Here is a 24,937-nt window from a genome sequence, read left to right as displayed (position 1 = left end):
GTCTTATCTGCCACGGCCTTCACTTCCAAAGAAAACTGTTTCTCACGTCATATTCCAAGTACCTTTCCGTAATTCCCGAAACAAAACCGCTGATTTACTGGTTCACTTTGGGCTTCTTCTGTTTCGCTACTTTCTGAACCAGGAACACGAACACTTGAGGTCGGCATTCTGTTTCCACTCTTTCAGAAGATGTAAAGCAAAAATAGCCTTTACACCCGGGTACTGGAGGCGATTGAGGAGTTTTTGGAGAGACATTGAAAAAAAGAGCTCAGCATGGGATTTGAGTCATTAAATTCAAATGTTCCTGCCTCCAGCTGTATCCCAATATGTTCGCTCCCGCTTCTCTGACATCACAACCTGTCCCGTTGTGCTCGACTAAACTGACACTAAACACATCAGACCGCTTACTAATTGGGCTGTGATTACATTTCCCAAAGAGAGTGTGTGTGTGTGTGTGTGTGTGTGTGTGTGTGTGTGTGTGTGTGTGTGTGTGTGTGTGTGTGTGTGTGTGTGTGTGTGTGTGTGTGTGTGTGTGTGTGTGTGTGTGTGTGTGTTTGTTTTATGGTAGAATGGCGTAATGAGAAGACCGGAGATGTTCCCCCCCGTTATAAGATTATATTTTTACCGTACACTCTGCTAAATTAACGCTGCTAAAGTCTGAGTGGGGTATTATTAATAAAATGAAGAACTCCAGCAGATATAGAGATATGGAGTCTTGACAGCGGGACAAGAAGCAGTAAAACAGATCTGAAGGCAAAGCACTGGCTCTACTCCCAATAAGATACCTGATATTCAAACCGTCATTTTCCTTTCTTTGTACTGTACTTGTACTTCTTTTTTTCTTCTCCATTTCCCTCCCTTCACTGCGAGTGTGTCGGAGTGAAGCTGTGAAACCTCTGGCAGAGACGGCCGGTTTCCATTGCGACTCCTTTGGCAGCGATGCGGTTTGGACGGGGAGAAGAGGGAAGAGCTCAAGGACGGACGAGGAGATGACTTGTGGGCTTTAGATGTGTAGGAATTCAGTCCTGCTATTATTTTATTTGGAAATGTCATTATTATAGTTATGGGGAATACACTTTCTGTACACTGAATATTGTACTTTTTACTCTACTACATTTCAAAGGTAAACATTGTACTTTTTTCTCCACTTAATTTCATGTTCACATTCGTTTTCCATCCCCTTCCTTTGCAGTGAAAACCACATATCTCCTGATGTGTTGACAGTTTTACTTTTCACACTTTCAGGACATTTTGCTGATAACCCTTTCATGCTTTTACCGAGTGAGGTTTTGAATGTCGGACTTGAACTCGTAGGGGAGTATTTTCACAGTGTGGTATTCAGAAAAGGATCTGTATACGTCTTCCACCACTGAGCTAATCCAACCTTAATGCATGACTTACTTGACGGGGCTTCTATAAAGGTAGTAGTCCATGATTATGAGATGTGAGTTTACATTTAATTACAATCGCTCTGGCGTTTCAGAAAATAATGCAACAAAAGGCGTCATTGATGTTGCACTGTTAATGTCTGTGTGTTTAGTGACAGCGGTCAGGTGAAGCTCCACCCCAGTCTGTTCCTGCTGCTGCTGGTTCTCAGCCGACTCTACCCTTCCCCCATGGACGGATCCTCCTCGCCTCTTGGACTCGCTCCTTTCATGCCCTTCATCATCAGGTGGGTGTCAGTGCTCCACATGCATACATAATTCCATCATTAAAGAGTTGAAGGGTCCTCGAGGAAGAATTTCATCTCCTAGCTGCTCCAAGACGGCAGCAGTACCTCATCAGCAGCCTCATCTCTCGTGTAATCGATATCGATGAGAATGTTTTTGCGGTCAGCTTCAGCACTTTTATAAAGGTTAAAAAGAAACATTATCGCGGGAGAATGTTCTATTGAACCCGAGAGGGTCACACACCTGCTCTCCCAGCCACGATAAACCTCCCAAAACATTGTTTCTCTGAGCCAGAACTTCTAAGCACGATCACCAAGACAAAACACCTGCAGTCAAAACATTCGCCTGTGTTTTTTCTGGTGGGGGTGGTGGTGTTTGCACAGGTGTGTCTGCGCCTTTTGCATGAATTTGTCTGTACAGTTTTTCTGACGTCCAGTTCATGCATCACTGTATAATAAAACGGACTAAAATCAAGACACTTTTTGTCACACTTGAGTGTAAACACCGCGCTAGTCTGGAGTTTAGTCTCTCCCGGCGGGTTTCTGTTGTCGCAGCGGTGGATGAGATTGCGACTTGTTTTATCTGAATACGCTGTTTGCTGTGGAGCAGAGCTTCCAAGTGAATGGGAAGGTACAGGTTGCATTTTTCACATTCCACAAATATTATTGGTACATGTCCGTCTGCTGCACCGGCAAATGGAACTGGAGCTTGTACCTCCTGCATGGAGGACCGTCATTGGCCCAATGCAAACTCAAACCTTTACCATCACAACTTATTTCCACCTTTTACTTTTTTTCTTAACCCTAAAGCTCTTGAGATCTAAAACAGGCACACACACAACTATCGTAGTCAATCTGTGCAATTTATATTGTATACTTTTGTAGACTAATATATAAAATATCTGATACAACATACAGTATGGTAAAACAGAAAAAAGCTTTCATGAGTGTAAAAAGTGCTCCATGTATGTTGTTTTTACACCCGGAGTGAGCCAAGACCTTGAGCTTGGAATGCTCAACTGATGCTTTGGATAACAGCAGTTGAGGTATTTGTTCATCCATGTGTTTAGTACTGCATGTGTTTGTGGTTGGTTAATGTATACCAGCATATTGTTGTATGTGTGCTCTGTGAGTAGCTATCACTTGGGTGTGCAGCTCATCGGTCGATAGCTTGAGCTCCGACTTGCTGGCTGACTCTTCCTGTCAGAGAAGGTATGCCGCACACACATCCCCCTAAATGAAGCCCTCATGTTGAACATGTTAAATATAGACCCAGGCTCGAACTTCTTTGGCTCCATCCACATTTCTTCTCACCAAGCCCCCATCCCCCGGCACATCTTCCCCCATGTGCGGACGTGTCTGATGAGGAGTGCCGACGACCGTCACCCCCGTCCTCCTCCTCTTCCTCTTCCTCCTCCTCCTCCTCCTCCTCTTTCTCCTCCTCCTCCTCTGTCTCCTCATGTGATCTGACCCGCCACCTCCAAGGATCAAATGTAGCTCCTCCAGTGACAGGACAGAGCATGATGCCTAATAATTCTTCCCCCTAAATCCATCACACTACCATCACGCCACACAGCATTTTATCTTTAGATCATGGTTCACAAGATCTTTGACATTCTTCGCTGCCATGCCTGCACGAGTCATGACGGAGACAGTGGCGATGATGACGAGGGGGAGGATGATGACGAGCAGACAGATTTTTTTTCTAATGATTGATATCTGCTTCAATGCAGACCTCGACGTCTCTAATTCGGCTTCTTTCTTTTCCCTTCTTCTCTCTCTGCCTTGACGCTGAAGCCTCAAAGTGCTGAGAGTTTCATGAGATGTTCGCCCTGTGATATCCAGTCCAGGCGTCTCTCCTTGCCCTCCCTCCCTCACTCCTTTCCTTTTAATTTCTGTCCTCACTGACTCGTATCTAATTTCTTGTGAAAGGGCACGGTGGTGCACATAGACCCAAGTTAGGCTTCATAAAGGGCCACTGTCATTTCCTTCCCAACGTTTCCGTCCCAATATTATCCTTTTGTGGGCTTGCATGGACACTGACAGTGGACAAATTGTAAACATTTCAAAATGTAATTTGTGTCAAACTGGGCTCACCTGCATTTAGAATAACTAACAGAATTCAGCTCGGTATTATTAAATAAGAAACCTCATTCAGTCTAAGTTATTGTAGCCTCAAAGTTGTATTCATTCTGACTCAGATACTTGTGTGGCTATTTTATATTTTTAAACGGGATGTTTTATTCACTATTATAGATTTAAGGATTTATAAATCTGTCAAAATTAGTGAAGAAGTCATTTTTATACCTAATGTACTGAAAACTAACATTGATGTTATACATATATTACATTGGGTGTATGTGGCCACTGTCATATATTTCGGGCTAACCCGGCTGTATGCAGATGTCAACGTGGACCCCTTGCGGTTGTGGACCAAAGGCTGTTTAAAAGAAGTGAAGCGGTCGTCGTGCAACACCTATTGGATTGTGGACTGTGGTTTTGAAGCCTCCAGTTCAGCATTTTGTCCGTCGAACAGAAGTGACAATATGGTATCTGGGCTGCGGAGGAGTTTCATAGAGACGGCGTCTCTGTAGAACCCTGTAGATCACAATTTAGCATACTCCTCTTTATGGTCCATTTTACTTTAAATGGACAATAATTTACTAAACAAACATCATGCTGTGTTGAAGAATACTTGAAACTGGAGATTGAGACCATTAACTTATGTTTACAATGTTTAGTCAGGGAATATATCAGGTGAGAAGAAGGGTCATTTTCTCATAGACGTCTATACAATCAGACTTCTTTTTGCAACCCCATTGCCGTGACTTTTTCTAATCGGAGGTTGCTGCCTGATGTGGACGGATGAAATAAATGCTAAGTTGCATATGTTTTATACTACCACTGGGGAGACAAGAATTATATAAATAGCTGTTTGACAGTAAACAAAACCCTTGTGTTGTCTTGGGGTCAAAATGACCCGTGTACGAGTGTATATGTATGTGTGTTGATGGGTCATTTTGACCCCAAGACAACACAGGTATCCTGCTCAGCTACATTATGTATGAATGAATGAATGAATGAATAAAGCAAAAATGACTAACTACGTCACGTCTTCTCCTCCTAACATTCCACAGTGACAGACTTTTGGCTCGGGCTCGTTTAGCTGGCATGCTACGGTACTTGCCTCTGCAGTGGAAATGGTTCTCCCACCGGCCCTAAATGAGGCGCAGATGAGTCTGGTCCATGCCAGTCAAGTCAGTCTCCCTCTGACCCCACAGGGGACGGCCCTGTTTCTAAAACTACACCCTTCCAAACTGTCATTTCCTTTTGCAAAAGTGTTTCAATGGGGACAAATTAGCGCGGATAGTTAACATATGGGCCCCAAATGGGCTGGGAGGGGTTGGAGGGCGAGGAATGGAGATAGTTTTTGGTCATTAGGCGAGCGTGTGTGTGTGTGTGTGTGTGTGTGTGTGTGTGTTTGTGTGTGAGAGAACGCTTGTGCACATAAATTCACTTGTACAGGCACGCAGAGCTCAGGAATGCAAACTGTTGTCTGTGTTCGGTGCAGGGGTGTGTGTGTGTGTGTGTGTGTGTGTGTGTGTGTGTGTGTGTGTGTGTGTGTGTGTGTGTGTGTGTGTGTGTGTGTGTGACACGCTCACAGCAGGTGGAACAACATTTGTTGACTTGTTGCTCCAAACAGTCCTCTCTTTGTTGAAGTCCATATTGATTTCAAGCCTCTTGTCTGCTAACACAAGCCTTGTCCTCCTTAGACTTTCTGCCCCCTCCCCATATGTGAGCATGGTCTTCGCTGTGCCCCCATGTGACCTGTATTCAATGTCCGTCTGTGGTTTGAGAACCTCTGTGGTACAGTAACAGCCATAATGCAGGTTCAGGTTATTCGGAGGCGTTGACCTTGAGCTGCAGCTCGCTGTGCGATTGCAAATGATTAAGGCACTTCTGCTGAGATCGCCTCCTTCCTTCAGGCCTCGGCCGTGTCCTTTCCCTCGTGTCAGCTATGGCACTGTTATGACATTGGATAAGGAAAGACTATCGGCTTGTAAACAAGTTTAATTTTAGCCTGCACTCGTGGGTAGCTGGCCTTCGCCGGTAGATACAATAAATGGCGTTGTGCGAGTTTGTGTGTGAGGAAGAAAGAGGGGGAAAGATAATCTATGTGGGGCAAAAAAACAAGATGGAATAGATTAATTTCTTCATAGTTAGAATTTGGAGCCTGGGAGCTTTTTAGGTTCTAATCATTTGTAATACGAGAGAAAGGGAGATGTTACATAATGTAAGCAGAAAAAAAGGCTACCAACTGTCCAAATCCACTTTAGGTAGTTTGTCTCTGACGTAATGTGGCAGTAGTACAAAATAATAATGAAAATAAAAAGTCATAATACACAGTAATTCAATTAGTTTTCGTAACGAAAACCTTGTTAGTTAACTCAACAACATACAACATAATACAACACTAAAACATTATGACAACAATGCAGCTATTCTTTATTCCGTGATGTTAAGACCTTTCCATGACGTTAATGCTGCAGCCACATGCGTGTGTGTGTCCGTTTCCATAGATGCGGCCACTCGGCTGTGTACCGGACCAGAGAGATGGCGGCCCGGGCCCTCGTTCCCTTTGTGCTGGTCACCCAGGTCCCATCCACCGTGCACGCGCTGCTGCAGGAGCTCCCCGCACGGCCCGAACCAGGGATCCAGCACAACCACATCCACGGGACTCTGCTGCAGGTCTGTGCCACACAACCACCGTAAACCAATGCGCTCGTATGTGCACAGCGTGTGCACAGCGTGTGCACAGCGTGTGCACAGCGTGTGCTGCAACACTCAGTGGGGAGGCTGTAGTCACAAGTCCCTTAAATGATCACAAGGGTTTATTTAGTGGAATCAAACCCTGATTGTGTGTGCAGGACTCTGAAGTATGATGCTCACATTTAAATAGCGCACGCACACACATGCACACGCACTTTCTCAAATGTGAGGAATTGTTGTGTTTCACAGTTTTGCAAATTTAATATAAAAGACGTTGCCTTCAGCCAGGAATTCTTGTTTTGTGTTTGTTTCTTTTTACACTTTTCTGACATTCAGACTACAATAATTCATTGATAAATTGCCAAAATAATTGATTGAAGGTATAATATATAGTCATAGTTTTGGTTGCTGTGTTCCCCTCCTCTCCTGCTCAATGAGCGCGCTAGTGAGTGAAGAGAAGTTAGTGAGAACAAAGCTGCGAATCGGAAGAATAAATCAGATGGTTTCACCGCGGTTACCTTCTAAAGCGCAAATAAAGGCATCCACACCTCCTCATAAACGTGCTGGAAGACGGCGCCATATATTTTGAATGAATGCCGCCCGAGGCATCCTTCGTCCTGCTGTGGCCTCGGCGACTCTCTTTGTATCTGTGCCCCCCTGAGGTCTGTGAGCCTCGGTACACAAACTCCAGGCGGAGGGAAGGGTCTCTGCATGGTGTTACCCAGTGCAACACATGACCTCAATCATGCATGTCTTCCATTGTCAGCAAAAACTGAACATTTGTTGAGGGTAGAATTTATTTCAGAGATGTTTTATTAGATCATAATAGATTGCACAGGTGGCCACATCATCTTTATACTGTGTGTATATATGGTATGTATGTATGCTCTGTCTGCAGAGACCCTGGCCTATGTATGGGTTCTTACTTTGGCGTTTTTGGGACCTGCCAGATCGTACTGATGCACACAACTTTGCACAAAGAAAGTTTAGAAATTACTCTTAATAATCTTTCAATTCAAGTTCAAACATGAAAATCTCCACATTTGAGTGGTTTTCACTTAAAATATGAAACGCAATCACCAAAGCGCTTATCATAACATGCGTATGTGCACACCCACGCAGTGATTTTTTTTACACACACACACACACACACACACACACACACACACACACACACACACACACACACACACACACACACACACACACACAGACAGCCTGTCCAGACAAGGCGCTTATCGCAGGGTAAATACCAGTGTTTAGTTCTGTCATCACACTCTGACAAACACAACCAAACAGTCTGCTTGTAATATCAACACACGCTGAGGAGACGGGCAGAGGGAGTCGTCCCCCCCCCCCAAAGCCCTTTATTGAGCTCCACTGATGGGGGTCGCTGTGGTAACGGTGCGGAGCGGTGCGGCAAGAACTGGGTCCGAAGGGTCAACTCAAGAAATGAAAGAACACTTCTTTCTCATCATTTTCTTCACGGCTTAAGGTTTGATAGCAGCTTGTACTGCAAGGGGAGGTCTGCTGTGGGATGGAGGGGAGGGGGACCTCTTGAAGGCTTACAGATTTTTATTTTGCCCTCCTGTCATGGCCGCCGCGTGCGGCGCTTCCCCAGATGTCTCCTGGTCGGTCTCTTCAGCTCCCGCCTCCATCTACTTCCGCCTCCGTCTACGCGCTCCTCTGTCTATCTCCTTTTTTAGAATCTACCCACGTCTTCTCCTCCCGGTTCTCCATTCGCTCTTTCGGCCTCCCTGTCCCATACGAAAAGGGTGAGATCATGCTGTGTAAGGTAGTCCTACAGCGTCTTCCGAGTCCCGGTCTGTGTTTCATCGTCGCCGCTTGTGTCTCATCATGCGTTGTGCGTGTACTGGAGCACTGGCTTCCTCTTGTCTGTCTCATTCAACATTTTGGGTCAGAGTATTTCATTCCGTGAAGTGCACCCTGAAGCCCATACCTGCCATTCCAAGCCACGCCCCCTTTAGCTACTTCTGCTACTCCAGCCGTTGCTTGGTCAACAATATGATGAGTGTTTTGTTTTCTTCTTTGAAAATGGAATAAAACCAACACATGTCCACATTCTCAGGACAAGAGTGGTGCTCTCAGTGTATGTATTCATCAGTATATTAATATATAATATAGCATTCAGTAATTGTAGACACGTCTTTACAACTATTTGGCAGTTTCACATCTACATGAATTCACACAAATAAAAAAAACCTCTTTTCCTCCTCTATCCAGAAGAGAGATCAAAGGTGTGGCAGCAGTAGAAGGCTAACGCTAGGCTATAAACGAGCTACACCACGGTCCCATGAGTGAGAGTGTAAACACGAGGCTGTAAAGGCGGACTAGGCTTGGTGTTTTTGTAGTCTCATTTAGCTACTTGTTAGCAACCGCCACGTTAAAGCGTCAAAGTTACAAAGAGGGGTATTTACTGACGTATTTTACATTGTGGAACAAAAAGTTAAAAACGCTTTAACTTATGTTGAACACAGGCAGTATTTCAGGTATCTAACATATATGTGTATATATATATATATATATATATATATATATGTATATGTATATATGTATATGTATATATATATATGTATATATATATATATATATATATATATATATATATATATATATATATATATATATATACACACATATATATATATATATATATATATATATATATACACACACACACACACACACACACACACACACACACACAGTATAAAGATGATGTGTATTTCTACATAGAAGTGTCCTCATAGACTTCTATAGACTCTGACTTTTTGAAACCAGAGGAATTACCCCTGATGGCAGTATAAAGAATGCAAGTTTAAGGCACTTAAGCATCTGCCTCACTTTCCAGGAACCGGAGGTTGCCGCCTGCTATAAATATAAAGTCAGCCGATTTATACCGCTCAATTCAGCGTGCAACTTAAATTCTTATCCTCAACGGCGAGCAACATTAGGAAGAACCGACGGGGCCGGAAAGAATCACTTGTGTGGTCATCAGACCTCTTCACTCTTCAGCCGGGTGGTACAGCAAGCCCCAGTAGCTGTGATGGTTCCCAGCTCCACACTAACAGTTGTTCTTTCACAATAACAGAGGAAGTCATTCCCGCCTCGAGCAATAACATCTGCTACCTGTTACACACACACACACACACACACACACACACACACACACACACACACACACACACACACACACACACACACACACACACACACACACACACGATGAAGCACATTACATACATTAGGCATCTCCCAAGGCCTAACTCAATCTACCACTACATACACAGTAGTGGTTCATGCACACTCTCACACACACACACACTCTCTCCCTTTGCTTTCTGTTCGTTCATTCTTCTGGAGTCTAAACATTTGAGTCCTGTTTTACGCGTGGGAGCACAATATGACACACACACACACACACACTCCTGAGACTGCATGGCCACTACCTCTATCAGTGATGCTCGCCCTCCACACGTACGCTGAAGGCCCCTATCTCTGCTTTACTATGTTTAGACCACTTCACCTGCATGAGGCCCCACCTTACCCACACGCATGCTATCTATAGCCCTGTTCCAGATGGCCACTACAGATACACACAGCACTATTTGGACTACGTTCATCAACTTCCGCAAAGGAAGTTAAGTTTTCGGTTTGTTTGATTCCATTTTGGCCAACGCGCTCAAAAGCATTCGATCAATACTACTTGGTTTGCAAAGCAGAGCCTGCTTCTGATGCCAAAGTCTTGTCCTATCACCTACAGATTCAACATTCACATGCAGATGTGTGTTAATAGAGATTATCTATCTGTGTGTATTCTGCAAAGAGGACAATTCTATAAAAGTGATGCCAACAGGCTTGGATGTGAAAGAATCACATGCGTTTAATTTGTCGCCACGGATCAGTTAGTTGCATACGTCATTTTACGGATAAGTTCATAATAACATATTCAAGTAATAATCAGATAAGACACAACTGACTATCTGATTTTGAATGAAAGCCTGATTTATTGGTTTAAATTGAGCCAGTCCCGTGGATGGCCTGAGCCAAAGACCTCGTCTTAAAGCATCTTAAAGCGCGCTGGAGTCACTTCAATCGCTCCAGCGTGCCCCAAAGCCCGTGGACACAACCAGAAGCGAGCTTAACAAGCCCAGCGGACGGGCCGGCACCAACACAACCCGACACCGGACTCTACTCTCGACACGTGCCGGCAACAGCCCAGGCCCACAATGCCTGGTACTGGCCAGAAGTATTAAAGCTGCGGCCAACTCGACGGATGTAATCCTTTGTGTATTTCCACAACAGCTGCTCAAAGAGGCCGGGGAGGAGGAGGCTTGAGAACTAGGAGTATCGCAGTCTCCTCTGCTCTGGCAGCAGCGACGTCGCTGTTGTTTTACCCCAAAAAACGTCCCTTTTGGTCTCCTGTTTCAACGACTGACTTTGGCCAGGATTCTCTTTCTGAGAAAAAACCCTCAAGGTTGAACCAGTTAAAGAATGTACGGGTCAGCTTGATTTTAGTGACACGAGATGCGTCTACCCCTGAGGGAATCCCAGGTGTTTGATACTGAAGTTGTGCCATTATCAGCTAGTGGGGCCACATGCCTTTACGGACATGGATCCACAGTTAAGACGACTTTAGGGTTGGACACTGTATACTGTCCTCCTTCAGGTAGTTCCACATGGCATATTAACATTTTATATTTATTATTTTAACTATTTACTTTGACCCTTGTGGTTATATTAATCTTATCATATGGACTTGAAAATACCATTTCTAATCCCGAGTGACATCCAATTTCACTGGCCGCCAGCAAATTCTCTACAAATTCCTAAGGGTTTCCCAGTTAAACACATTTAGTCGATTCACAACAAAATCTTAACTCAAGGTCCAATTTTTCCAGAGCGTTTGACTGCATTTCATAGTTTTTATCATAGCTGGCTTTTGAAATTCTATCTTCAGATGAATGCTGTTACATTCAGTTGAAAGCTCCCAGACAAGCCTAGTAAGTGGACTTTGAGGTAAAATTGTTTTATTGAATTAGCATTTCTGAGATCAAGAATGAATGAAGAAATGGTAATTACCATTTATGAGGTCAAGAATACATTTTACTCACTCAAATTTTGAAGATTTTCAGCAACATAATCTTTAACTAGCCTGAAGTCTGTTGTAGTAGTAGTATCTGGCATTGGGTATACAATCTTAAAAGTATGATTAATGAACTATAGATTCCCTCCACCCAAAAAAAAGAAAGAAAATGATTAAGCTGAATTTTATTTTGTAACTAATTCACACACACCATGTTTTTCTTGTGTCAAGTGTGAAGGAAAAACAATGGTACAAAGGCTCCGTCGTGGTGAAGGAACTGAGAGTAGAGTGGTTCACGTTTTACTGCTTCAGGAGCCACTTACGGGGGTCATGGCAAGTCGGCTATGCTGAGCGTCACCCTTCCACACAAGCAATCATGTGCATGCACACAGCTCCTGCTGCCAGCAACGAAAACATACGCGTCCCCGGACATAATGGAAACAACATTATGTCCCTTGCGGCTATTTGAGATGTAACTTGCGTAGTAACACAGTTCTTGCACACACGCACACACACGTGCAACCAAATAAGTTGGGCGTCGCGCCTGTGTGTACATGCATGTCTGAGAGAGTGTGACTCGATGTCTAGGCTGCATGTGCAAGCTTTGTTTGCGCAAAGGATACGGCTATATAGAGCAAGAGTGTGTTTATTTCCTTTTTTATATTTAGCCCGTCTTTATTGGGATCTCTTTTTGCCTATTTGGGCGCGTCCACACTTCGCCCAACCTCTATCTGGTTTTATGTGAATTACGATTTATATGTTTCTTTGTGCATATGTTTTTACTGGACTGAGCCATGAATTGGCGTGCAATTATTTGCACTTGGTGTGTGTGTGTGTGTGTGTGTGTGTGTGTGTGTGTGTGTGTGTGTGTGTGTGTGTGTGTGTGCGCGCATGTGTGCATGTGTGCGTCCGTCTGTGGCTGCGGCAGTGGGAGGGACGGCAGGGCAGGCTGATAACAGAGTCTGAAGGGACCTCACATCCACCACCACTATTTTTACCGGACCCAAAAGAGGAACAAGGCTTCTTGCAACACACACACACACACACACACACACACACACACACACACACACACAAGCAGTTTAAAGCCTCACTTGAAAACAAGGCGTACAAATAGGATATTTTTCATATTTAGCACTGCGGTTTTTATTTTTTTGCTCAAAGTTTCAACCCAAAGCTCTAGAGGGGGGTTGCTTGTGCCACTATGGTATAACTAGAAAGACTATGAGGGAATTAAAGCTGCATTCATCAATATCTTTATATTAAAGCTGGGGTTGATAATCTTCAAAAACCTCTTTTGTTATATTTGTTGAAGTTCTCATTACATCCCGACAGCAATCAGTGAATCAAATGCTCTGATGGTATATGTGGCTGTCGCAAAAACTGTAATAACCCATTGCTGCCTGTCATGCGCGACACTGCAGTCTTCCACAAGCTGCTAGCTTAACAGCTGTGAGTGCTTACAGTAGCCATCTTCGTTGTTTATGTTCTTAGAAATAATTTTAAAGGAATGGTTTTTGAAGAGGCCCGAAGGGGACGGACTGTCGGCGTTAGATTTAGCGACTTTTGGAGCTAGTGCTGCTGGCTACTTTCATCGGAAAAGAGTTGGCTTTTAAAAGGGATCCAAATCTTGCTAGCTTTACCGTTGCTTTCATCCATATCCAGCAGCAGGCAGTTGTCTCAGCTATGATACACCCTAACCCACTGTACACCCTGTACACCCTAACCCACTGTACACCCTGTACACCCTAACCCACTGTACACCCTAACACACTGTACACCCTAACCCACTGTACACCCTGTACACCCTAACCCACTGTACACCCTGTACACCCTAACCCACTGTACACACTAACCCACTGTACACCCTGTACACCCTAACACACTGTACACACTGTACACCCTAACACACTGTACACACTGTACACCCTAACCCACTGTACACCCTAACACACTGTACACCCTAACACACTGTACACACTGTACACACTAACCCACTGTACACCCTAACACACTGTACACCCTAACCCACTGTACACCCTAACCCACTGTACACCCTAACCCACTGTACACCCTGTACACCCTAACCCACTGTACACACTAACCCACTGTACACCCTGTACACCCTAACACCCTGTACACCCTAACACCCTGTACACACTAACACACTGTACACACTAACACACTGTACACCCTGTACACCCTAACCCACTGTACACCCTAACCCACTGTACACACTGTACACCCTAACCCACTGTACACACTAACCCACTGTACACCCTGTACACCCTAACCCACTGTACACCCTAACACCCTGTACACACTAACACACTGTACACACTAACACACTGTACACACTGTACACCCTAACACACTGTACACCCTAACCCACTGTACACCCTAACACACTGTACACCCTAACACACTGTACACCCTGTACACCCTAACACACTGTACACCCTAACACACTGTACACCCTGTACACCCTAACACACTGTACACACTGTACACCCTAACACACTGTACACCTTGTACACCCTAACACAATGTACACCCTAACACACTGTACACCCTAACACACTGTACACCTTGTACACCCTAACACAATGTACACCCTAACACACTGTACACCCTAACACACTGTACACCCTGTACACCCTAACACACTGTACACACTGTACACCCTAACACACTGTACACCCTAACACACTGTACACACTGTACACCCTAACACACTGTACACACTGTACACCCTAACACACTGTACACCTTGTACACCCTAACACACTGTACACCCTAACACACTGTACACCCTGTACACCCTAACACACTGTACACCCTGTACACCCTAACACACTGTACACACTGTACACCCTAACACACTGTACACCCTAACACACTGTACACACTGTACACCCTAACACACTGTACACACTGTACACCCTAACACACTGTACACCTTGTACACCCTAACACACTGTACACCCTAACACACTGTACACCCTGTACACCCTAACACACTGTACACCCTGTACACCCTAACACACTGTACACACTAACACACTGTACACCCTGTACACCCTAACACACTGTACACCCTAACACACTGTACACCCTGTACACCCTAACACACTGTACACCCTGTACACCCTAACACACTGTACACCCTGTACACCCTAACACACTGTACACCCTAACACACTGTACACCTTGTACACCCTAACACAATGTACACCCTAACACACTGTACACCTTGTACACCCTAACACAATGTACACCCTAACACACTGTACACCCTGTACACCCTAACACACTGTACACCCTGTACACCCTAACACACTGTACACCCTGTACACCCTAACACACTGTACACCCTAACACACTGTACACCTTGTACACCCTAACACAATGTACACCCTAACACACTGTACACCCTAACACACTGTACACCCTGTACACCCTAACACACTGTACACCCTGTACACCCTAACACACTGTACACACTGTACACCCTAACACACTGTACACCCTAACACACTGTACACCCTGTACACCCTAACACACTGTACACACTGTACACCCTAACACACTGTACACCCTAACACACTGTACACCCTGTACACCCTAACACACTGTACACACTGTACACCCTAACACACTGTACACCCTAACACACTGTACACCTTGTACACCCTAACACACTGTAACCCACTGCACACCGCCTGACCAGTATGAAACGGCAAAGTTAGCGATTAGCTTTTGAACATAGTGGAGCATTTAGAGCCATATATTAGATTCTAATGCTGTCTTAAAGTTGAAATGAATAACAAATAGTTTGGTGAGAATGAGTTTACACAAAGTTGTGTAAATAATGAGGAATATTTTCTCAAGAATAATTTTCAAACTGTATTTTTACAGTACAATACAGATAACCCTACCTACAAGGTCTTCACCACCTACAGAAGGATGTTTTTTTATGTTTACCTGGAACTTAAGATATGCCATTGAAACTTATTTTAAAGGTACCCTGTAGAGCTTTTAGTGACTGTCTCTATAGGGCAGTATTTTTATGTATGGGTGCTGATTTTATTTGTCCGGGTGCAAACGCATGAGAATGCCCATACGTGCTGTTTGTTTACTAGAAAGCTCAGACAACACAGGGCACCTTTTTAAATGTCTGACATGTTAGGTTAGAAGTGGCAATAATTCACATGATACATTTCCTACAGCGGTAGTAGTTGTAGCCGTACTAAAGGAGGCTTTGTGCTTCAGTTAAACCGTTAATAAATGTATGATTAACAGTTAATGAACAAAAATGAGCCTACACCAGGTCTCTGTGCTGCAGTCTCAACGTCTCCCATTCATTTGAGCTCGATCCAATCCCAGCATCTCATCCCACATGGGGTGTAGTTCTGCTCTGTCTTTCGGTAGGAGGAATAGGGAGGCGGCCTTTTTTCTATAAATATCCCTTGTTTCTTCCATGCTGGGCTGGATTGAGCCGGTTGAACATCCCGAGCAGGGACTTCCCCGCCCGGTGGATGAGGTGTAGCTGTGGAGAAGGGACGGATGGGGGGAATGAAGACGGACTGACACTGGAGCCAGTGCTGGCAACAGTGCTCTTTGCTTCTGAATGACTTAACCAATTTCATAACTGGATGAAATAAAACTGAACATAACCACCGAGAATCTTCCATGTCACCTCAAACACCATCGTTGAGTTTAACGCCACGTCAGACTGATTTGTTGACCACCAGGGTAAACAAATGGACAGCCTTCACGTTCTGTCTGCCGGCACACGACCAAACAGGACATTATGGATCGATCCACGGCTCCGCTCCGCTAGCCCATGTCAATGTGTCTGTGGGCAAGAAACTTGCCCTGAATGCTCCTGTAGCTGTGCCTACAGTGTGTGAATGTTAGTTACTCCTGATGGGTATGTGGCATCTTAGCCACTGCCATCAGTGTATGAATGGGTGAATGATGACAAGAAGGGTTAGAAGACTAGAAAAGCCTGTCTGGAGGCTGTTTGCATGACCCAGTGGGTGTCGTCTGGGAGAGGGGGAGGGGGAGAGGGGGAGAGGGAGAGAGGGGGAGAGGGAGAGAGAGAGGGGGAGAGAGAGGGAGAGAGAGAGAGGGGGAGGCGCCAGCCAGGACCCGGTGGCCAGTCTTGGTGCTACGTGGTCGGCCTGGTTTTTCCCCCACGTTTCCTTCCCTGCACTGCGTAATGAATGGCTTCCTACTGGTCTGTGGCCGTGGCCCCGGCTTAAAGAGTATACTTACCAAGGCCCAGAATACACACCCCAGCCTGCGCGTCCTGGCCTCTGAACACTCCCAACCACCAGTTCACCTGCTACGAACTGGCTCCGTCACACATCAGCCGCCACGGGAGAAAATAATGATTCCATCTTCACCATTCACCGTTGCACCCCACACGGTTAGGGCCTGTGTCCACTTAGCGCCTTTTTGTTTCTTTTCAATTGTTGCCAATGAGGAGAGAGCACTTCTATTTAGGGAAACGCTGGTGACGGTCACTGCGGTAAACTGAAGAGAAACTTGTTTTGGTCACGGACGTCCATCTCAAACTTTATATTTCGGACAGATACAATCCCAATAAAGGGCGAACTGCCCATTTGCGGGAGTGGTTTTGCCATGCAAACACTGAATGTTGCTGGTGAGCGTTGTGCTTTTCTTACCGTACGCCTTATTTCGCTCCGACGTTGCAGCTGTGGATGTCTGACATCCACCGTTTGTTGCTCATGGTAAAATAAGAATGTAAAATAAATAGATGTTAGTCCAAATAGATCATAAAAAGCAAAGTGGCAGTGCTAGGCTATCAAACAACGGCGGTTAGAGTGGTGATAATGTCAAGATATAATGCCACATATCGAATTAGTCCTTGTCTCGATAAAGCGGTCAAGACTCGCTCAGACTGAAACCTGAGTTTGACGCTTCAAACTGCCAATGGCAGGAGATCTCAAACAAGACTGAACCACAAAAAGGTACATGGTACATTCCAGGAAGATATCCAACTCCCCTTGCTTCCCTCTGCATTTAGAGCAGGGGTGGCCAACCAGTCAGAGACTAAGAGCCACATTTTTTACTGTACATAAATCCATTTAATTTAGGGTTAAGAAACCCACATTACTCTATCAAAGATCAAACTTAAAACAGATGAAAATAACAAAGTCAAAGATTAAACACACGTTATTATATTAACTTTGTTCAAAGCTTTTTTGTCACAGTTGAGAAGGACATAACTCTAAGAACATGCATGTGGTCTGGGGCAGTGGTTTAACTGATCTGGCTGCAGGACCCACCATCTCCCTGAATGACAAGCCGTGACCAAAGCGAGGAACATTTTCAACTTCTCAATTTGATTTAATGAAAATATGGCGCCTAGGTTTGAACCTGAGATAGTATCACAGTATGCCAAACAGAAATATTCCCTTTCACACTCAATTAAAAACCCAAAAGTGCTTCTTAAGGATACAAGGTAATACAACACACATAATAATGTTATAACTTCAGCCTTTTTGAACATAACAAAAAAAAGGTTGTAAATGAAGCAAACTATCACAAATAGTCCGATGTGTAAACTCACGCAAGTAAAGTGTGTTGTGAACGCAGCATTGAGGAGTGTGTGAATATTCAATTCAATTCAGGTTATTTTATATAGCCCAAAATCACAAATTAAAATGTGCAATCTGTACAAATAACACCCTGTCCCGGGACCTCACATCAGATCAGGAAAAACTCCCCAAATAAAGATAGTAAAAACCCTTTCACAGGGAAACAGGAAGAACCTTCAGGAGAGCAACAGAGGAGGATCCCTCTCCTGGATGGACAGAAGAATAATGTCATGTGACCAGAATGAACAACGTAACAGAGTTACAACACATGACATCAATATGACTGAAATTGAATAAATTGCACTCTGTCGCATTAAAAAATTTCAAACTAAAAGCACAGGATTTTTTATTTTTTTTGCCCATGTAAAATGACCGTCCTGACGGACTGAAAACGGGTCGCAAATGACTGAAAACGGGTCGCAAATGACTGAAAACGGGTCCGCGATTTCATGGCTTTCAAGCCGTCGCGCCTTGATTTCGACACCAGTGGTCTAAAGTATTTGCAAAATCAATAAAAAGATAAAAATAAAAAAAAAAACACAAACTTCGATATGAACGCAAGAGCCGCATGAAACCAGGCAAAGAGCCGCATGCGGCTCGGGAGCCGCGGGTTGGCCAGGCCTGATTTAGAGTTTGGGGTAAAAAGATGCAGACAGGCAAACATATTCACACCTACTGGCTTTAGAGTTTCAATCCAGAAGGAATCCACAGGGAGAACATCCTCCACAATGAAAGGCCCAGCTGAACCGTGGGCCTTTTTGCCCTGATTTTACCAAACCAATACACATGTAGGAGCGTCAACATGCCCTGTTACACACTTTTACCCCCAAAATGTTTATGGACGATCACACAACCACAAATGGTGCTAACATCAGCTTGTGTATAAATGTAATAGATGATATCTCTCACGTGTACGTTGGTTCAGTAGTGTGTGTGTGTGTGTGTGTGTGTGTGTGTGTGTGTGTGTGTGTGTGTGTGTGTGTGTGTGTGTGTGTTCGCAGGTGCTGTTTCTGCTGCGCTCCTTCCAGACCGACTCGCACAGACCCCTGCCAGCAGGAAGCGGCATCACCGAAGGCCTCTGTCGGCGTATGTGGCTCGCCTCTCGGTAATCCTAGACAGACACACACACACACACACACACACACATAGATAAGCATCCCTCCCGGACTCCCAACTCGGCTCACCAGAAGAATAGCTCCTTGTCTCCATCCATCCCCTCCCCTCCCGTGTCCGCTTCATGTCCTGCCCAGGCTTCCATTTCAAAGCGACCGCCTGCTGTCCCATCCGCAGACCCCCGTCTCCCTTCCTCCCCCCGCCCCCTCCTCCACCTCTGGCCCTCTCTCGCCCGAGATCGAGGGCTCAAGATGGGGCACAGATTACCCCATCGGCCCCCTCCTGCTTGGCTGAGGTCAGGCCCGGGTCTCCAGTCTCTCCCTGTGCTGCGGCCTCACGGCAGATAGCGCCAGGGTCGCCGGGTTAGCAACACTAGCCCTGCTAGCCGCGCTTGGTTACACTGATGAGCCTTTATTAAGATGACGAGGCAGATTCTTGCTCGCCAGAGCGTGCCCACCCGCCCGTCCGTTTGATCATGCAGAGCCCGGCGCCCAGACCTAAGGACGGCACAGGTCAGACGAATCTCTGTTTTTGGAAAAGAGGAGAGAAAAAACACTCCTTTTCCTTTCCAGACCGCCACTAATTTCCCAAAAGGACAGAATGCATTGTTCGTGTTTGTTAGTCAGCGTTGAGTTTTGGCCTCACACCGTCTCTGTGTTGGGTCATTTTGGTCTCGTTCTGGCTCCAACAGGGTGACAGCGTTGTAGCGATGACTGCAGACTCACTGCAGTTGACTTTGGCTTTGTGGCGGCTGGGAGTTGGGCGGTATTGAAATTCCCCTACTGACGATATTGCTTTAAGAAAACCAAATGTATGCGAAATTATCATCCAAGAGAGAGGCGGACATAGATATAAATATGTATGGCTCGGAGATGCTTATGTTGCAATATCCGTGTGGCTACAATCTTTATGCAGTAAGTGCTATTTTACAAAAGAGTATGTTGAGATAGAAAAAAGTATTATCTGATGGATCAACTGCTCCCATACGGTCCCGTCACCGTTGAGCGATAACCCGTCATAATTGTGTGTCTTATTAATATCCGAGTGATGAAAATGTGACGTCAAGCGCACACACTGTCTCCCTTGTTTTCTCACACGCACTTGTGGGTTTTCACAGCGCTGTGATCAAACCCTTGATTAAATGCACTGAACACACACACAGTTCACACAGCCCAGACACACGCTTCTCCACTTAAGCCATAAGTAGATATAACACATTAATGTCAACAATCACAAATAATATGATTTGCATAATTCTACATCGTGACTGTAGAAGCTGTTCAAAGAGTTAGGCTACTTAGTAAATCAGTTATTATATTTACGAATGCGGAGTAAATCTGTCCCAGTCTGCTCCTTTTCTTTCTTCAAGCCTTTGCCAGTCTGCGAACAGCTGGGGGCGTCTCATGTGATGGTCCCACATGCTGGGCTCCGAGCATCCGCCACAAAATACAAAAACACACATCGTCGTTGTCTCCTGCGAGCGGTTGACCATATTGGGAAAAATATAAATACGTATGTATTGCTATATGAAGAAGAAGAAAAAAAACGGGAATATTCACCCTGGTTTTTGTGGGCTACATTTTTTTACTTAAATGCATCATTGTGGTGCACTTTGAGAGCAAAATCAAGAGGCTAGATAAAAATGTTGTTTGCGTGTTCTTGATAGCGATTCAATCGCAGACACATCAGTTGTAAAGATGTGAAAGGTGATAGGGCCCCTTGGACAGCCTACTTCCAGCACCCGTCAACCAACATCTTTGGCGGAGATGGCCTCATCTGACTCCATCATATATGGAATACATTAATAAATAAACTCACAGCTTGAAATGTACGACTGCCCTGTCACCTGGCACACCTTGTATTCTGTCCGTCTGCTTTAGGAATCAATACATTCGACTTAAACTCGCTAACTTGCACACTAAAGTCTTGTGAAGCGAGATACAACCACAAGACCAACTGTGGGGCGAAAGCGCCGGAAAGAGGTTAATAAATAAGGCTCGAGTTCAAAAGTGATTTGGTCGCACAGACGGGAAACGACTATCAGGATGAGGGGAAATTACCCGAGATCACACCGAATCACAAACTAATAGATTCCTTTGAGTTGCAAATGTCCGAAGACCGAATTCAGCGACTTGTGGTGAGACATGAGCCTGTTTCTGGAGAAAAGAATCTTGGAAAATGGATAATCAATGACTGCAGTGTTAGGTCTTGATTAATTGTTTGGGAATATTTTTTTAGGGGCTTTCATTATAAAAGGGGCTTTCTTCAACGCACTGTGCTAGTTGGAAGGAAAAACTATTTCTCAAGATAGACCAACTGTGGTCAATGAAATGGCATATATATATATTTATTTCATTCTTTCTTTCTTTGCAGACAAAATCCCTGTGAGGTGACCAGAGGAGCCTTTCTGGATGTGTTGGTGTGCCTGTGCGAGCCAAAGATCAGTCTTCTGGACGGTGAGTGGTCAACTTGGGGGTCATATGTCTCGCTGGGGTTTCAACCTGCGGGCAAGATACAGAAATGCCAACGCGGTAGTGGTTTAAACTTGCTTCCTCTCCACTGACCAGCAGGGGGCGACTCCTCCGGTTGCAAAAACGTCTGGTTGTATAATGTCTATAAGAAAATGACTCTACTTCTTCACTTGGTATATTACCTCAGTAAATATTGTAAACATGAGTTTATGGACTCAATCTCTAACTTCAAGGCTTCAAAACAATTACATACAAAATAATTTCCCCTGCCTCGCACTGATGCAAAGATATATTTGCCATCCTAACTGATATTACTCCTTCGATGAAATCAATCCGTCATAATCATCATTTTTAGTTTTAGATGAAGTACTTTCCAGTGCAGGCACGGGGTTACTAAAACATACAGAGATGACATTGATCTATCGATTAGATTAGCTGTTAGATTAATCGTCAACATATACATTAGATTCATCAACAACAAGTCCTAGTCGCGAGCTTAGTTTACGTCTAACCCTGTTTTTGTTGTCGTCTATTTGTCAAGAGAATTGCCCGCTGCAGCTCACCTTCCTCTGGCTGAGACGGTCAGAAGTTTCTTCCTCTGAAAACAACCTGTGGAGTGAGCAGAGAGTTGTGTGTGGGTTTTTAGACCAAACAGATCAGAATGGAAATATTATAAATATTACATTAACATTAAGTAAAACAAAATGGTTGTAAAAATAATAGGGAATTGAGTAGATAGAAAAAAAAATCATTAGATAGGATTTCATACATTTTATGGGGATAATTGACCATTAAAATCCTCCAAAAATAATACTAATATAAATAATTAATACCTAATGACTTAATTTACTTTAAGTTGTATGTCTCGCATTAAGTGGAAACCAGTTGAGTGGGGAACATGGTCTCGTTTGTGTCCACTCTCGTTTTAGACTTCATTGGGATTTGATGATATTTTCGCTGATGTCAGCCGCTTGCTGGGAAGTTGATCCGCTCAGCGAACGGCAACTGTGCCGTTCTCCCCTTTTGCTGTGAACCGGACCGTGAATACTTTAAAGTCTTAATAACAGACGACCCCGCCGCGGCGTTTGCCGGCGAGGCGTCCACCGCGCTCTCCATTTAGACTGATTGTTGACAGAAGTCAGCTCCCCCCTGTGCGTGTGTGCGCGTGTGTGTGTGTGTGTGTGTGTGTGTGCGCGTGTGTGTGTGTGTGTGTGTGTGTGTGTGTGTGCGTGTGTGCGTGTGTGTGCGTGTGCGTGTGCGTGTGCGTGCGTGTGTAGACCGGCTGGGGGTCTCTCCACTGCGGTGGAATGTGAAACCGAAGGCGAGCGATCTCTGACAGATGGTGGGATTGTGCCTGTGACCCAGTTTATGAGGAGAAAAAAAAGGAAAGGGGGAAGAGGGGGGGGGAGGGGCATTTATGTTTTGGGCCGGCCATGTGCTGAACACATGTCGGTCTTGACAGTGGAAATACCGAAAATTTCTCAAAACAAGCCCGTTGATTGAGCGCCCGGCCCAGCTTGCCTCTGCCCCTTACATAACTAAATAAGCACCCTGAAACACACACACACACACACACACACACACACACACACACACACACACACACACACACACACACACACACACACACACACACACCTCCAATGTCTCTATTATTATCACAAGTAGCTCATTGGCCTCTCACTCTCCTTTGTTGTTCTGCCTTTCCATTTTGTCTTTCCTTCTTTCCTCATTTCCTAATTTCCTCCCCTTCTTTCCTCATTTCCTAATTTCCTCCCCTTCTTTCCTCATTTCCTAATTTCCTCCCCTTCTTTCCTCTTGTGTAACGGCACTTTTCAAACAAACCAGAGTTAAAAAAAAGGGCAAGTTCATCCGAAAAGCAGCACCAGGGGTAAAGGAGGTGAACAATCAGCCCCCCCCCCCCCCCCCCCCCCCCCTTTTTTTTTATTGGCACCCTGCATGAAGTAGGAACTTTGAATTTACCAGCCAATTCCTCGTGTGTGTGTGTGTGTGTGTGTGTGTGTGTGTGTGTGTGCCCCCTTTGATCCACGCAGACTCATTAAAAAAAGCCCCTCAGTCCGCTGCTTCATCTCAACCTCCGCCAGTCTTCTGTTTCTTTTGCTTTTCAGCCGTTCCGTAGAAAGAGGAGGTGAACTGTTTGGTGTGAGGAAAGTAGGGAAGAAAAGAAAAAAAAGTACTTTTCTGTAATCCTACTGAAAATGTGATGGGAAATGAGTCACTGTTCCTCTGACTGAGAGTCTGTTCGTTTTTTTTATGTCTGTGCTGAAGAAGACGAAAAGTATGCTTCAATAAATTAATATCATACTTCGAGTGATGCCACTTTAGTCGCCGTTGGTTTCAGGCTGAGGACTGCTCGTTTAAAAGTTTGACTGGGGGTTAGCCGCTGCTTCCGAAGTCGCCATGACATCACCTGTTGGTTTGTGGACTGCTGTTTTGAAGAGTCCAGTTCGGCCCTTGTTTGGAAGAAGACTTGAAACTAGAAGCTGGGAACATATGTTTTCAATGTTTACTGAGGTAAGAAATCAAGTGAAAATAGTAATTTCCTCATAGACTTCTATACAATCTGACTTGAGATGAACCATGAGAAAAAAGGTTTATGAAACTTGGCTCTCAGAACCAGAGGTTGCCGCCTGAGCGCAGCACCCCTGGATCGGTGCGATGCTAAATTGGCGGCGGTCTCTTTTTAAAGGATAGATCTGGTTACGCGGATGCCACGTGTTAAGTGGAGAGAGTTATTGGTTGCTTTTATCCTTCCCCCTCTGTGTAATTGTCACGTGGCTTCTGCAAAGGCAAAACCGGTCCACAGTCCTTGTTCATCTTGAAGGTGCTTTAAAGGTTTTCGTGGGAGAACTGATGAGCAGCGTTTGTACGAGCGGAGCCCGTTTTGTCATGTCGAAAAACACACAGCAAAGCCCCAGAAGAAGACTGTAAGCTAGCAAACATGGATGTAAACAAAGCATTACTTCAAATATTTATAATGAATATCATGCATTTAATAATGTTGTGAGGCCTCCAGGATACACGGAGTTTGTTCCGGTGAGAAACACGGAATGTAAACATTGTTTTTACAATGAAACTTCTTAGGGCACCTTTGAGCTTCTTAGGCTAAAACAACGAAGCGATAGCATGTACGACATGTGAGTGTTGTATTAGGACT

The 24,937-nt window shown here is 44.7% G+C and overlaps 1 protein-coding gene across 1 annotated transcript in view; it reads left to right on the top strand.

Moving 5' to 3' along the window:
* thada (THADA armadillo repeat containing) overlaps positions 1 to 24,937 on the top strand; it is a gene marked incomplete at its 5' end in the record, with an annotated part of 77,134 nt that overhangs the window by 31,623 nt on the left and 20,574 nt on the right. Inside the window, 4 exons of the mRNA XM_079229429.1 lie at positions 1,541 to 1,672; positions 6,250 to 6,418; positions 19,177 to 19,280; positions 21,662 to 21,744. Coding sequence (XP_079085555.1) covers positions 1,541 to 1,672; positions 6,250 to 6,418; positions 19,177 to 19,280; positions 21,662 to 21,744 — 488 coding nt within the window. The remainder of the gene's footprint in view (positions 1 to 1,540; positions 1,673 to 6,249; positions 6,419 to 19,176; positions 19,281 to 21,661; positions 21,745 to 24,937) is intronic.

Source organism: Taurulus bubalis (assembly GCF_910589615.1).
Source record: "Taurulus bubalis genome assembly, chromosome: 14".
In the NCBI taxonomy this organism is placed as follows: Eukaryota; Metazoa; Chordata; class Actinopteri; order Perciformes; family Cottidae; genus Taurulus; species Taurulus bubalis.
This window is presented reverse-complemented; position numbering and strand designations above follow the sequence as displayed.